The sequence below is a fragment of the Tachysurus vachellii genome, chromosome 8, assembly GCF_030014155.1.
Source record: "Tachysurus vachellii isolate PV-2020 chromosome 8, HZAU_Pvac_v1, whole genome shotgun sequence".
NCBI lineage: Eukaryota > Metazoa > Chordata > Actinopteri > Siluriformes > Bagridae > Tachysurus > Tachysurus vachellii.
The window spans coordinates 29,558-44,284 of NC_083467.1; the positions used below are offsets into that span (position 1 = coordinate 29,558).

At 42.2% G+C, this 14,727-nt stretch overlaps 1 protein-coding gene across 1 annotated transcript; it reads left to right on the forward strand.

Moving 5' to 3' along the window:
- The first annotated feature begins 430 nt into the window (after positions 1 to 430).
- On the forward strand, positions 431 to 14,048 carry LOC132850569 (coiled-coil domain-containing protein 138-like). Its single transcript, XM_060877206.1, has 15 exons — positions 431 to 583; positions 1,085 to 1,154; positions 1,507 to 1,597; positions 2,036 to 2,130; positions 2,389 to 2,513; positions 2,822 to 2,959; positions 3,048 to 3,167; positions 3,290 to 3,367; positions 3,475 to 3,585; positions 4,209 to 4,361; positions 7,684 to 7,791; positions 8,037 to 8,166; positions 10,310 to 10,486; positions 12,824 to 12,962; positions 13,410 to 14,048. Exons 1-15 carry the CDS (start codon positions 503 to 505, stop codon positions 13,549 to 13,551), a joined length of 1,758 nt encoding a protein of 585 aa, XP_060733189.1. The 5' UTR covers positions 431 to 502; the 3' UTR covers positions 13,552 to 14,048.
- Positions 14,049 to 14,727: the final 679 nt, after the last annotated feature.

Sequence of the window (14,727 nt, forward strand, 5' to 3'; positions counted from 1 at the left end):
TGAATTTATCCTAAATTCTGTGTAATTAAATCTCAGAAAAATAAGGCTACTAACCACCAGCACTACATTGTATAATTTAATATGTTTTCTTTAATTCAAATATTAAGTTTTGGAATGCTGCTTTATGTCATAATTTATTTTATTTTATTTTTTATTTTATTTTATATATTGCAGTATTTTCTGATATATGGCAATATATTTATTTTCAATTAGATTTTTTATTAGATTGTTTTACTATACATTTTGGATTTATTTATTTTAAAAAACAACTAAATATTATATTGTGAAATGTAAAATGGCCGACAGTTTCGGTATCCTGATTAATATGTTTCACACCCGCATCCAGACAACTTCCGTCTTCCGGGCAAAAATTGTCTTAAAGCCAATTGGAAAGTTTGTCAGAGATTATGAATTACGAGCCAATCAGAGCGCGGGAGGCGGGACTCTCCTTAATACAGGCGTGGAAAACACTGTTGTTAATAACAGTGGCGGCGAGTTTAAAATGAACAGCGAACTTTCGAGCAGTGATTTCGATAAAAAAGTTGAAGTATTGAAGAAGAAGTATTTAGAGAGAAGAAGTCGGGTAATTACTGTCATTACTGTTGTCTCAGGAGTTAATGTAGACGAGTCAGTTTACACGAACTGGCTGCTAAAGTTCAGTTTGTTACGTGATACAACGTGTTTTTTTCACGTATTTTGCTAACAATGATGGTGTGTGTGTGTGTGTCTGTATATGTATGTGTGTGTCTGTATATGTATGTGTGTGTGTGTGTCTGTCTGTATACTGTATGTGTGTGTGTGTGTGTGTGTATATGTATGTGTGTCTGTATATGTATGTGTGTCTGTATATGTATATGTATGTGTGTGTGTGTGTGTGTGTATTTGTGTGTGTATATATGTGTGTCTGTATATGTGTGTGTGTGTGTCTGTATGCATGCATATGTGTGTGTATGTATGTATGTATGTATGTATGTATGTGTGTGTGTGTGTGTGTGTATGTGTGTGTGTGTTATTCCAGTCCAATGTGCTTTAACATTATGTCCACATAAACAGTTAAAAACAACAAAAAACTTTTGTTTATCAGTTTTCTGCCACGGAAGAAGCACAAGCGAGCGGAAAATGTGGAAGACAGGAGGAAAAGCCTGTAAAGTGCTGTAAGTAACTTCAAATAACTATTCACCACTTATATACAGCAAGTGCACTACATAGGGAGTGAACTATAGTGTTATAACTGCAGTGCACTACATAGGGAGTGAACTATAGTGTTCTAACTGAAGTGCACTAGATAGTGAGCGAGGGTTTCAGTGTGTGAATGTTGGAGCAGTGCTGCAGACTCTTCAGGGGAGGAGTGGATCAAATATTGTAACAGAAACTCTTGAATTTGCATATTCATGACTTGGTCCTGGTGATTAGCATATGAGATTAAGTTACACGAAGCAGCAGGTATGGCCGTGTGGACCAGCGCTGGATTGAGTCTTTATGGCTGTTTTTCTGTTGTTATTTCAGCTCACGCTGCTGTCCCAGAGCTGGATGAAGTGAAAACATCACACAGAAAGATAGAGGGGCTTCTCCATGCCATCTCACAGCAGCCTGAATGGTGAGAGTACTGTGTGACTTTACATATACTGTAGGGGATTTAGCCTTTATCCACTCTGTGACCTGTCCTTTTATAAGTGTTTATAGAGGGTTCATGACGTGTCTTAAGAGGAATGTGGTGTAACTTTGTGTTGCTCTTCGGTTAGAGTTCTGAGGAAGATGTTTTGAGAACACACTCCTCAGTAAGTGGAAAGATGAGTACTTGACCCTTGACAAGACGACCCTGTGTATGTACGTAAAGAAGCGTTAATAAAAATCAGTCCTCAGCCCCAAGATAGTGCTCAGTGTATCGTTTCTGAGAGGAGAAGGAGCTCTGACCAGGCTTCAGTCTGTGATTGAGTCACAGCTCATATTTAGAGGAAGCTCTTTATTGAAGTCATCTTGTGTTGATGATTTGATAACTTGCTCCTTCTGTTGTTTCAAATATTTCTGAAAACAGGCCGGTCTGTGATGAGAGCGCACTGAGCAGCGAAGGTGAGCTGGGTGACCAGACCGAGACTGTGGACCGTACCAACATCCTGTGTACCGAGACAGGTGAGGTTTCAGCACTGAGCTCCTGTTAAGAAACAGCATGAGTGTGATTCTCTGTCTTCTGTTGTGTCTGATATGGAATTTTGGCCGGTGAAAGTGTCGTTCACCGTCTGTCTCATTCAGAAGCTGTGTTTTTTTTGGGAGATAAAAATGGATGTATGATGAAGCTGAATCCTGACCGACTCAGACATCATGCTGAGTTGGTCATGCAGAAGACATGCCTTCTGACCACTCCACAATTCTGTCCTCATTGACATCTAGATGTGACGCTGCCCTCAAACATATCATGCACTTCCATTTCATTTGAGACGGAGCCAGTGCGGTTCAGCTCAGGAGAGGGGTGGAGTTTGTACAACGAGATGATGCAGATTTATAAAAAACTGCAGGTGAGTGAACCCCAGATTCTACATCGGACCTACATCTCCTCTGTAGCCTCAGGCTCCTGCACTGGTAGCTGTGGCTCTCGATGCCCTTCTTCCTCAAGGTTTGATGTGCTGAGATGATTTTCTGCTCATTTCTGATATACAGAGTGATGATTTGTGTTACCGGTCTGACCGATCTTCTCTGATGGCTCTCACTAACAGGCTGTTCTGTGTTACAGCACTGTGGTAACTCCTATCAGCTGGAAAATATCTAGATTTTACTTTGTCAATTTCATCTGTAACCATCTGAACATGTGTGTATGTGTGTACAGGCACGAGCGGCCATGCTTTGTGAGCGTGAACGTGAGCTCCAGCAGAGAGAGAAGCTTTTCCTGAAGCACCAGTGTACCATGAACAGACTCCTCACTGTGGAGGAAGACGTACTAGATCGTATTAATGCTATGCAACAGGTTTTACTTCAACACACACACCGACACACACTATGGGGCTGGGGCTATTACATTTAATATTGTGATGATTAAATGATTATTTTTGCAGGAACACCAGCAGGAGATGGAGCATCTCAGGGCTGCACTGAGAGAAAAGACCAAAGAGAACAAAAGGATTAAATCTAGTTTTGATTCAATCAAGAAGTTGAACGACACCATGAAAAAACAGGTGGGAATAAAAGTCAAACTGCTGTTTCAGCTTTTTGGATCAGATTTATACACAGAAAACTACTTCGCCTGTTTACACTCCTAGTACTGTGTCTGTGTGTGTGTGTGTGTGTGTGTGTGTAGTTGAATGAAGTAAGTGAACAGAACACGAGACTGGAGAGCAAATCACAGAAAGTCCAAGCTCGACTAGAAAACCTGCAGGTGAAAAGAGTTTGTGATTTTCATAATTCAAAATAAAAGTCTGAAAATATTTCATGGTCATTCATTTCCTGTGTGTGTGTGTGTGTGTGTGTGTTCATTTTTGTTAGAAAAAGCATGAGTACTCAGAGGTGCACCGAGGGCGGGAAAGTCTGCTGAAGTCACATGATCTCAAACCCGCCAATCAGGACAAACCTCGACCGCCAAACAAAGTTAGCAGGGTAAGTCGGGTGAACTGGGGTGTAAACCTGGGTTTTAACACAGGAGATATTTGGACAATGACTAAAACTCTTGATGTAATAAACTCTTACTTTACGGGTTTGACACTTTGTGCCATGTTGAAGGTTAATCAATTCAGAACCAGTTATGTGTGTGATCAGTGTGCTGTATAATATACTGAATATTCGTGTTGTCGATTATGAAAATCTATGATCTATGTAGATATTTAAATTTGACTCGTCACCCCTAGTAACAGAAATGCCACACAGTGACACTAGTCCTGAGTAGGATGTAATGCCATGGTGAGGCCACTAGGGGCAGCACTCACTCCTGCACCACTCAGCACTGATGGGTAGGATGTTCACAATTAACACAAAAATCAAGCAAATCCCATAATATTCAGAGCAGCTTGCAGTTTTTCAGAATTAGCAGAGATTAAGTTTGACGCCTCAGTTGTTTGAAGCTTTCTTCCATTCACCTAAAACTTGAACCCTTTTGAAATCTGCTGAGGGACTTTACAGACCCAGCACTGCTGAGGCTGATGGCACTGAACCATGCCGTGTTTGTGGTAGAACAGTGCTGGAAAAACTTAGTGGAAAATTAAGAAAATATGTTTTTCTTTTAGAGCAGCTCCAGTTGTACGGCACTGAAACTGCTGTCATATATGATCGAGTGGCTGGTGGACGGACCGGCGTTTTCTTCTGAAGACCAGAAAATACAGGACAAGTTTTACCTGTATGGGGTTCCACGTCCCTCACTGCATGAGCGCTGTGCTAAGGTCTGTCTGAAGCACACGCACGCGCACACACACACACACACACACACACACATAATGTGTATATACAGACATGCACATGCGCATATACACCTGCACGTATACACCCACATGTATACACACACACACACACCCACACATATACACACATACACCCACACACACACACAGACACATACACCCGCACACATATACACCCGCACACACATACACCCACACACACACATACACCCACACATATACACATATACACCCACACACATGCACCCGCACACACATACACCCACACACACACATACACCCACACACACATATACACCCACACACACACACACAATGTGTATATACAGACATGCACATGCGCATATACACCTGCACGTATACACCCACATGTATACACACACACATATACACACACACATACACCTGCACGTATACACCCACATGTATACACACACACATATACACACACACATACACCTGCACGTATACACCCACATGTGTATACACACACATACACCCGAACACATACACCTGCACGTATACACCCACATGTATACACACACACATATACACACACACATACACCTGCACGTATACACCCACATGTATACACACATACATATACACCTGCATGTATACACCCACATGTATACACACACACATATACACCTGCACGTATACACACATACACCCGCACGCATACACGCACACGCGCATACACGCACACCCGCACACACATACACCCGCACACACATATACACACACACATATACACCCACACATATACACCTGCACGTATACACCCACATGTATACACACACATACACCCGCACACATACAACCACACATATACACCCACACACACATATACACACATACACCCACACACACATATACACACATACACCCACACACACATATACACACATACACCCACACACACATACACCCACACACACCTACACACATATACACCCACATGTATACACACACATACACACCCACACACATATACACCCACACACACATATACACACATACACCCACACACACATATACGCACATACACCCACACACACATACACCCACACACACCTGCACACACATACACCCACATGTATACACACACATATACACCCACACACATACACGTATATACAGACACACGCACATGCGCATATACCCCCGCACACATCCAACCACACATACACATATACACACACATACACACATAATGTGTATATACAGACAAACGCAGACACACACATGTAAACACACACACATATATACACACACACATACACCTGCACGTATACACCCACATGTATACACACACACATATACACCTGCATGTATACACCCACACATATACACACACATACACCTGCACACACATACACCTGCACACACATACACCTGCACACACATACACCTGCACATATACACCCGCATGTATACACCCACACATATGCACCCACACATATACACCTGCACGTATACACCCACACATACACACACACACACATACACACACACATATACACACACACACACATATACACCTGCACACATACACCCACACATATACACCTGCACGTATACACTCACACATATACACACACACATACACCCACACATATACACCTGCACGTATACACCCACATGTATACACACACATACACCCGCACGTATACACCCACACACACATACACCCACACACATATACACACATACACCCACACACACATACACCCACACACACCTGCACACACATACACCCACATGTATACACACACATATACACCCACACACATACACACCCACACACATACACGTATATACAGACACACGCACATGCGCATATACCCCCGCACACATCCAACCACACATACACACACATACACATATACACACACATACACACATAATGTGTATATACAGACAAACGCAGACACACACATGTAAACACACACACATATATACACACACACATACACCTGCACGTATACACCCACATGTATACACACACACATACACCTGCACGTATACACCCACATGTATACACACACACATATACACCTGCATGTATACACCCACACATATACACCCACACATATACACCTGCACGTACACACCCACACATACACACACACACATATACACACACACATACACACACACACATACACCTGCACACATACACCCACACATATACACCTGCACGTATACACTCACACATATACACCCACACATATACACCTGCACGTATACACTCACACATATACACCCACACATATACACCTGCACGTATACACTCACACATATACACCCACACATATACACCTGCACGTATACACCCACATGTATACACACACATACACCCGCACACATACAACCACACGTATACACCCACACACACATACACCCACACACGCGTACACCCACACACGCGTACACCCACACACGCGTACACCCACACACACGTACACCCACACACACGTACACCCACACACACGTACACCCACACACACATGTACACCCACACACACATATACACCCGCACATATACACCTGCACGTATACACCCACATGTATACACACACATACACCCGCGCACACACACCCCCGCACACACACCTACACCTGCACACACCTACACCCGCACACACATACACCCACATGTATACACCCACATGTATACACCCACATGTATACACCCACATGTATACACCCACATGTATACACCCACATGTATACACCCACATGTATACACCCACATGTATACACCCACATGTATACACCCACATGTATACACCCACATGTATACACACACATGTATACACACACATATACACCCACACATACACACCCACACACATACACGTATATACAGACACACGCACATGCGCATATACCCCCGCACACATCCAACCACACATACACGCACGTACACATATACACACATATACACACATAATGTGTATATACAGACACACGCAGACACACACATGTAAACACACACACACAGGTTTAAGCAAGCTCTTTAGGAAAGAAGCCTTTTGTCCCTTTTTCATTTTCACAATTTTCACAATTTTAAGCAACAACAAACTTTTTATTTAAAAAACCCTGAAAGTGTTCAGAATGTAAACTCCAGCAGCACATTCTTTTATTCCAGGTCGTGTTGATGTAAATCATGTTGTCTATTCAAACAGTGTTGTTCTTTATGTTGTCTGTTTCCTCCCACACCTCAGACCGACACAAACGCCTCCTAACAGGTTTATCTTAAACTACGCATTCGATTTGTATATTTTATTTTTGTCAGGTTCTTCCAGTGTTACTAGAGCAGTTCCAGCAAGCCGAGGTCTTTCTTCATCTACCTCTGCTGCGCATCATCTACTGCACCCTCACACATCTGGAGCACAGCACACAGGTACTTCACAAGTTTAAATTAAATAACATTGCTTTACACATGTGATGAGCAGAAAAGCATCACAGAACGCATCCAGGTGTCGATTTTCAGATCCTCATCTGGCTTTCCCCTGTGTCTACTGTAGACTCAGACTGTTGCTTTGAGCTGATTGGAGATGAACCTGATGTGGTCTTCTGTTATTGAGCTGCTGTTCTTCTGACCAACATTCTGCTCTGTTTAGACATGAACCTGTGTGTGTGTTCCAGCATCTCCCTTTGACCTCAACATTAAGGAGATTAGGAGAGGAAGTGAACCGAAAATCTCCACTTTCCAGGAGCTCCTGCTCTCACACTCGCTTGTTATCCTCCATCATCATTCTCAAAACACTAACTCAGGGTGAGACTGACATTTACCTTCCATCCCTGTGTGTGTGTGTGTGTGTGTGTGTGTGTGTGTTCATTAAGTGTTACTCTACTTTGCTTACAGCAGATGGCAATGTTGAGAGGTTTGCAGAGCAGCGTCCAATGTCACTCTTACTCACTCACTCACTCACTCTCTCTCTCTCTCTCACTCTCTTTCTCTCTTTCTCTCTCTCTTTCTCTCTTTTTCTTTCTCCTGTATCCACTATTCTGACTGTAGTGTAACTATTCTGTGCTGAATCTCTCTTTGACTCCATCTGGGAAACGTCATCCTTCTGCCTTCTCTCTCTATTTTTTCCTGAAGCTGTGAGGCTCAGCCTGCTGGTGTCTGTGTGGAGAGACCGGCAGAGATACAGCAGGGATGAGACGACAATGTTGGCCGCTGTGTTGCTGGTCATTAGGAGAGTTTATCTGAAGCAGATGAGTGAGAGAGAGAGAGAAGGAGAGAGAGAGAGAGGGGTTCAGACTGTTTGCTGTAGGTTAGAGAGTTTGTTCGCTCTGATACTCTGGTACTGATCCGTCTGTGTGAAGAGGCTGAAACATTTCATTGTTGTTTATATGATGAGCTTCAGTTAAACAGCTGGTGTGACTCAGTGGTAAAGAGGAGGGAGTGTGGTGTTAATGAAGGTGTTTCCTGAGCACACTGTACACAATAACATCACATGATTAATGAAGGACACTTTGTAAACTATAAACAGATCTAAAACAACATATGAAAGAAGACCGAGTAAATAAAGCAATCAGTACACTTATTAAGTTCAGTGTTCAGTAGGGTTGGGTATCAAAAGGAATTTTCCGGTTCCGATTCCGGTTCCAGTTCTGCCTTATGATTCCCGGTTCTGATTCCGATTCCATAATAAAAGAAATGTGAAAAATAATGCACAATACTGAAACAATTCCATTTGTGTTTATTAATCACTCTTTAAATATTTTAAACAGAGCATTTCAATTCATATCAATTTAAATAAATCCAACATCAAATTTAACATTCAGAATTACAACTTAGCAAAACAGTTAGCAATCTTTCTGAAGAAAAATTAACATGTCTGCTTTCTCTGGGAGAAGACGAGACCTTTCCTGGCTTATTGTATCTCCAGCTGTGGAGAAAACCCTCTCAGAGGGACTTAAGTAAAGTTTAATTTCCCGAGTCAATAACTCCTGACCTAAACACTCTTATTACACAAATAACGCCTCTTTTTTATATTAATGTAGAGAGGCAGCTACAACCCGTTTCCTCAATATCAGCTTTCCTCCGCGTTGGACAAAATACATAAGTCTCTATGTGTGAACACCTAAGAGACAGATTCCAAGGGACCGTCAGCAAAGTGCAAAACCCGAAAAGCGAATACAAAAAACAGTCAATAACTTTACTGTAATACACTGTACTGTCACCAGCTCACACACTGTAACACACTGTACTGTCACCAGCTCACACACATCACTGTAATACACTGTACTGTCACCAGATCACACACTGTAATACACTGTACTGTCACCAAACTCAGAACACACATCACTGATGTCCTGATAGATGTACTACAACATTTATTTTTGGAAAATGTGTGTTTTATTTATTTATTTTTTTTTTTTATGATGGAGTAGATTTGCTTCCTTGTTGCTTTGGAAATTAATCCACACTTTAGACTTTTTTTAGACATGTTTAACACAAAGCGTACCTCAGCACAGCAGCGCGAGTGACTGATTTCTGTGGTAAACTGCGTTAATTTGGTTGCGTGACTGTAAAACAATGAATATTCATGAGGTAAGACATGGCTATTTAAAGTGACCGCTCACAGCGCTTTTCCCGTCATCTCATCGGAACCACGTTTGGAACCGAAACTAAAAAATTTCGTGCGGTTCCGGTTCCTGTTAAAAAACAGAAGCGGTTCTGAATAAGAACCGGTTCTCGGTTCCCAACCCTAGTGTTCAGTCAGTGGAGTTTGGAGAAGATTCAGCTGTAATAAGCAGAACAGCGTCTGCATATCAGAATAGTGTGTTCATTTAACCTGAGACTAGATTTCATGACTTATACATTTGAGGAATGTTTTTAATTTAACGTGTATAATTTAATGATGTTTTATCTGAGTCATGGATATTTTTACTCCTCTTCTGATCTACAGCAGACATCTTGGCTCAGGCCCTCTGTGTTTTACACTGCATTGTGGGTGAGGACGAGGGGCGTGGCCTCTTTCTGAAGTACAAGGCCCTGACAACCATTTTATCTGTGCTGAGGACAGGAAGTCTGGGACTGCTCGCTCCATCACTGGATGTCCTGCTTCAAATGAGTGCAGAATCACGTGAGTTTCACAACACACATTATTTAGATGAAGGAGATGATCTACAGAGCTGGAGACGGATAGTGACAGGGAGACAGAGCCAGTAAAGATGAACTGATAGAGAGGAATTTTTATCTGTTTAGAGTCAACAGCACGAAACAAATCCACTTCAGACCGTCGTGTTCAGAGCTGTAAACTTATTGTTAATAAATTACTAGATTTAGATTTTTTTTGGCATTAAAATGTGTTTATCTGAAAGAGAAGAAGGTTATGGAAGTGGAATGATCTCTGTGTCACGTTTGAGTATTTCAGCACATCAGTTTCTCTCACAGAAACTATATTTGTTTTGTTTCCTGTCTGAGTTTAATTCATTTCTCACACAGAAGCTAACGAGGTGTTGCATGAGTTTATGCAGCTCTGAGTGTGATTAGCGTGATTAAGCCCACATGGTCACTCACTCCAACGTCATTAACACGTCCATCGGCCCGGCTCCTTTCTGCTCCATTAACTGCTAACGTGACAGACGAGGCTAATAAACTTCTCCCAAAAGCACAACATGGACCTTATGGTGGAAAAACCCAGATTTTAGACACTAACCCTTCAGTTTTTCAGGTTTCCATGGCAACAATAAATGTGACTAGTTTCTGTGCAGCAGCCTGGACAGGTTTAACACATGGACACACCCTGTTTACTTCCCTTTATAACTGCAACACACTATTTCACTGTTGGAGACGATCCAGACATCTGTATCTGAAACAGATTCACAGCGTATTGTTTAGAATGTAAAGAGAAACTTCTCTAGCTTTTTGGTAACAGGTTCCAGTAGAACGTACTACTGAGAAACCTCCTGCTCACACTGAACACTCAGAACTCAACACACAGATTGTTTCTGAGCTAAGATTAGCTATGATGTCATATTGATCAAAAGTGTCACTTCCTGTCTCTTATCTGTGCTTTCTCTCTGTCTTTCTGGTGTTCAGTGATCACACACACATATCGTGTCTGGTTCACTGCAATTGCTGCTAATCAGCGAAAATCCCTTTATGAGGGTCTCCGTTTCCTTTTAGTGACACTAAGCAGAACTGCCCAATCCCAGAATCCTCAGTGGTGCCACTTTATGAGCTGCTAGCGATTTATGGAGGTATAATTAGCAGTCTGTTTGAAAGCTCTGAGGTCAGAGAGCACGAGGAGTTCACACCTGAAGGTCACTTCCAGCATCCTGAGTTTCAGTGTTAAACCCTGTTCAGCGTCCTCCTCTCACCATAACTAACACACTCCATGTGCTGGCGCCGAAAAAGTCAGACGGCCAAACATCTCTCTGTGATGGACGCCTTTGAAGTTTCCTCGGCTTTGTCTAATAGGAGACAGCACTACCTGTGAAGATGAGAAACGGCAGATGTATATGCTGTGTGTGTGTGTGTGTGTGTGTGTGTGTGTGAGTGGGAGGCAGATGTATGACCATTTGTGTTGAATCATGGGGTCAAAGGACTTCCATTAATGTGAGTCAGATGATGAAAGCTCTGAGAAAGAATCATAGTGATTCTGTGTAACTGTTGGGTCTTAGTGTTTAAACCTGCTTCAGTCTTCAGTGCTGGAAGTGCGTACACACACACATACACACAGATATACACACACACATACACACATACACAGATATACACACACATACACACATACACACGCGCACACACACATACACACATGCGCACACACACGCACACATACACACATACATACATACACAGATACACACACACACACACACACACATACATACATACACAGATACACATACACACACACACACACACACACACACACACACATACACACACACACACACATGTACACACACACGCGCACACACTTTAAACATTATCTCTGTATTAAACTGTTTGACTCATGTTTATATCCACTGCGTCTCCAGTCTCTACCTGTGTGATTGAGGCTTGATGCTGTGAGTCTCGTGGTATAAATGTTCACTGTAACAGTGGCAGCAGTTCCACATTGTGTGCAAATTTTACTCACCGAAGTAACGAGAATTTAACGAGAAACGCCTAAACACTCAACTAACAAACTAGAAGTTTGGAGGTTAGATTTTATAAAGGTTTCTCTACGGGTCCATCAGAGACCATCTTTTCCATGTTTATTGTCTATATGGAGCTGATGAACCCATGTAGACGCCTGGTCTCCAAATGTCTGCTGTTAATCTCCAGGGTTAAGTATCACACACTGAACCAGGTTTCTTCCTTCTTGTGTAATTTGCTGTTCCAGTGAAATCTTTCTAAGCCCAGCCAGTTGCTAATCTGATAAAACCATCTCCAATTCTCTCGTCCTTTATTTTTATTCTCTTTCTAGGTCATCTTCCTGCTTTCCTGGATGCATGTAGCATAGACCAGTTTTTCCATTGTGCTGCTGTTCTTCTCCGAAACCCACGGCTGAACCTGGCCATCAGCGAGAAGCTCAGTGTTCTCCTGCAGAAGCTCTCCTGCATCAGGTCTGAGCTCTACTTCTTAAAGTAAAATAATCCAGTGGTCAAATCAGCACTAATACATTTTAGGTCTTTTTTTTTTGGCCACGTCACTTTATCTACACCAGACCTCCAGCTGCATATTAATGTTAATAATAATTACAGAAACACTCTGTGGATGTTGTTCTGTGATGCTAGCATGGAATTAAACTGTGTGTGTGGAGCTGTTCTAGGGAACTAATCATCACCGGGAATGGAGTCTCTCTCACCACCCTGAAACTCTGATCACGGCAAAATATAAACGATTACATACCAGTTCATATATAAGTCCAGTATAACAAGCGGTTAGCATAGATACAAGAATACAGGTATATGAACCTGTGATTTGCTTCTGACCAATCAGAATCCTGCAGCTCAGCAGTCTAATTGTGTGTGTGTGTGTGTGTGTGTGTGTGTGTGTGTGTGTGTGTGCAGAAAGAACCGGCGTCTGTTCGAATCCTCCTCGCTGCACCTTCTCCTACAGGAAACACAGCGCTGTGCTGATCCGTCTCGAGCCTTCCTCAACATCAACATCAGCTCCATCCTGTTTAATCTGGGCGTGGCCTCGAACTCTTGACACGCCCACTCTGAACACTATATAAAACAACTTAAACATCATGGTGTTCAGTTGTGATACTCTCTTTTTGTCTAGGGATTATTTATTAATGTTTAATCATCAGTTCATCATGCCATGCTTTATAAATCAACTCTTTATTTATTCCACTTTATTGTAATATGTTAATGTCTCAATTAATTATTCATACTTCAGAAAATTATTTAATGTTATGCTTCATTTACACACATACTGGATTCAAATGATGAACAGTTGCCTCTTGTGGGTGGGGCCTCTGTGTCCTCAGCTGCTTTTCAACATGTTGGTACTAATCCCATCATTTGGTTATATTTATTCTGATTTAGAATGATGTTTCATTTTCCAAGGCACAAGGAAATATTCCAGATATTTGTCCATTTGGCCTGCGTTTGTAAATCTGTGGTTTTGAGCGAGCTCCTTTACTTCTTGTGGGTTTTAAATGATTTAAATTGTTTGTGACTGAATAAAATATTTGTTACTGACCTTTTGTTACTAAACATTTATGTCACCATACCTCTCATTGTTCCTGATATAATGACTTTATAAGCAGCTATAAGCCGAGCGCAGCTGCTGTGTGTCATTTGGTTTTGCTCATTGTTATTCTGAGCGTTTATAGAGACGAGGTTTATTTTCTGTGAAGTCACTTAGTGATTTCTGTGTTTGGTTTTTATTCATGCAAAGTGAACCCCTTGGATCTGGGTTTATTAAAACTATAAGACTGAAGCAGTGCTCAGGTGGAGTGTAAATACATTTTGTTTGGGGGAAAAGTTTACGCAGCCAATATACAATGAGCCATGTTTATTCCTAACAAGGTGCTACTGTACTGTGTACTGGGACAGGACACACCTATATTACAGGTCACACCCATGGGATAGGACCCGCCCATGGGACAGGACACACCTATATTACAGGACCCACCCATGGGACAGGACACACCCACTGGGACAGGACCCGCCCATGGGCTAGGACACACCTATGGGCCGGGTCACTCAGACCAGGACATGATACACCTGTGGGACAGGACACACGTGTGGGACAGGACACACCCACTGGGACAGGACACAGGTATGGGACAGGACACACTCACCAGGACTGTCTGTAAGTGTTGATTCAGCTTATGGAGGAATTAACAATGAGCTCATGATCTGGAACAGAAATGTA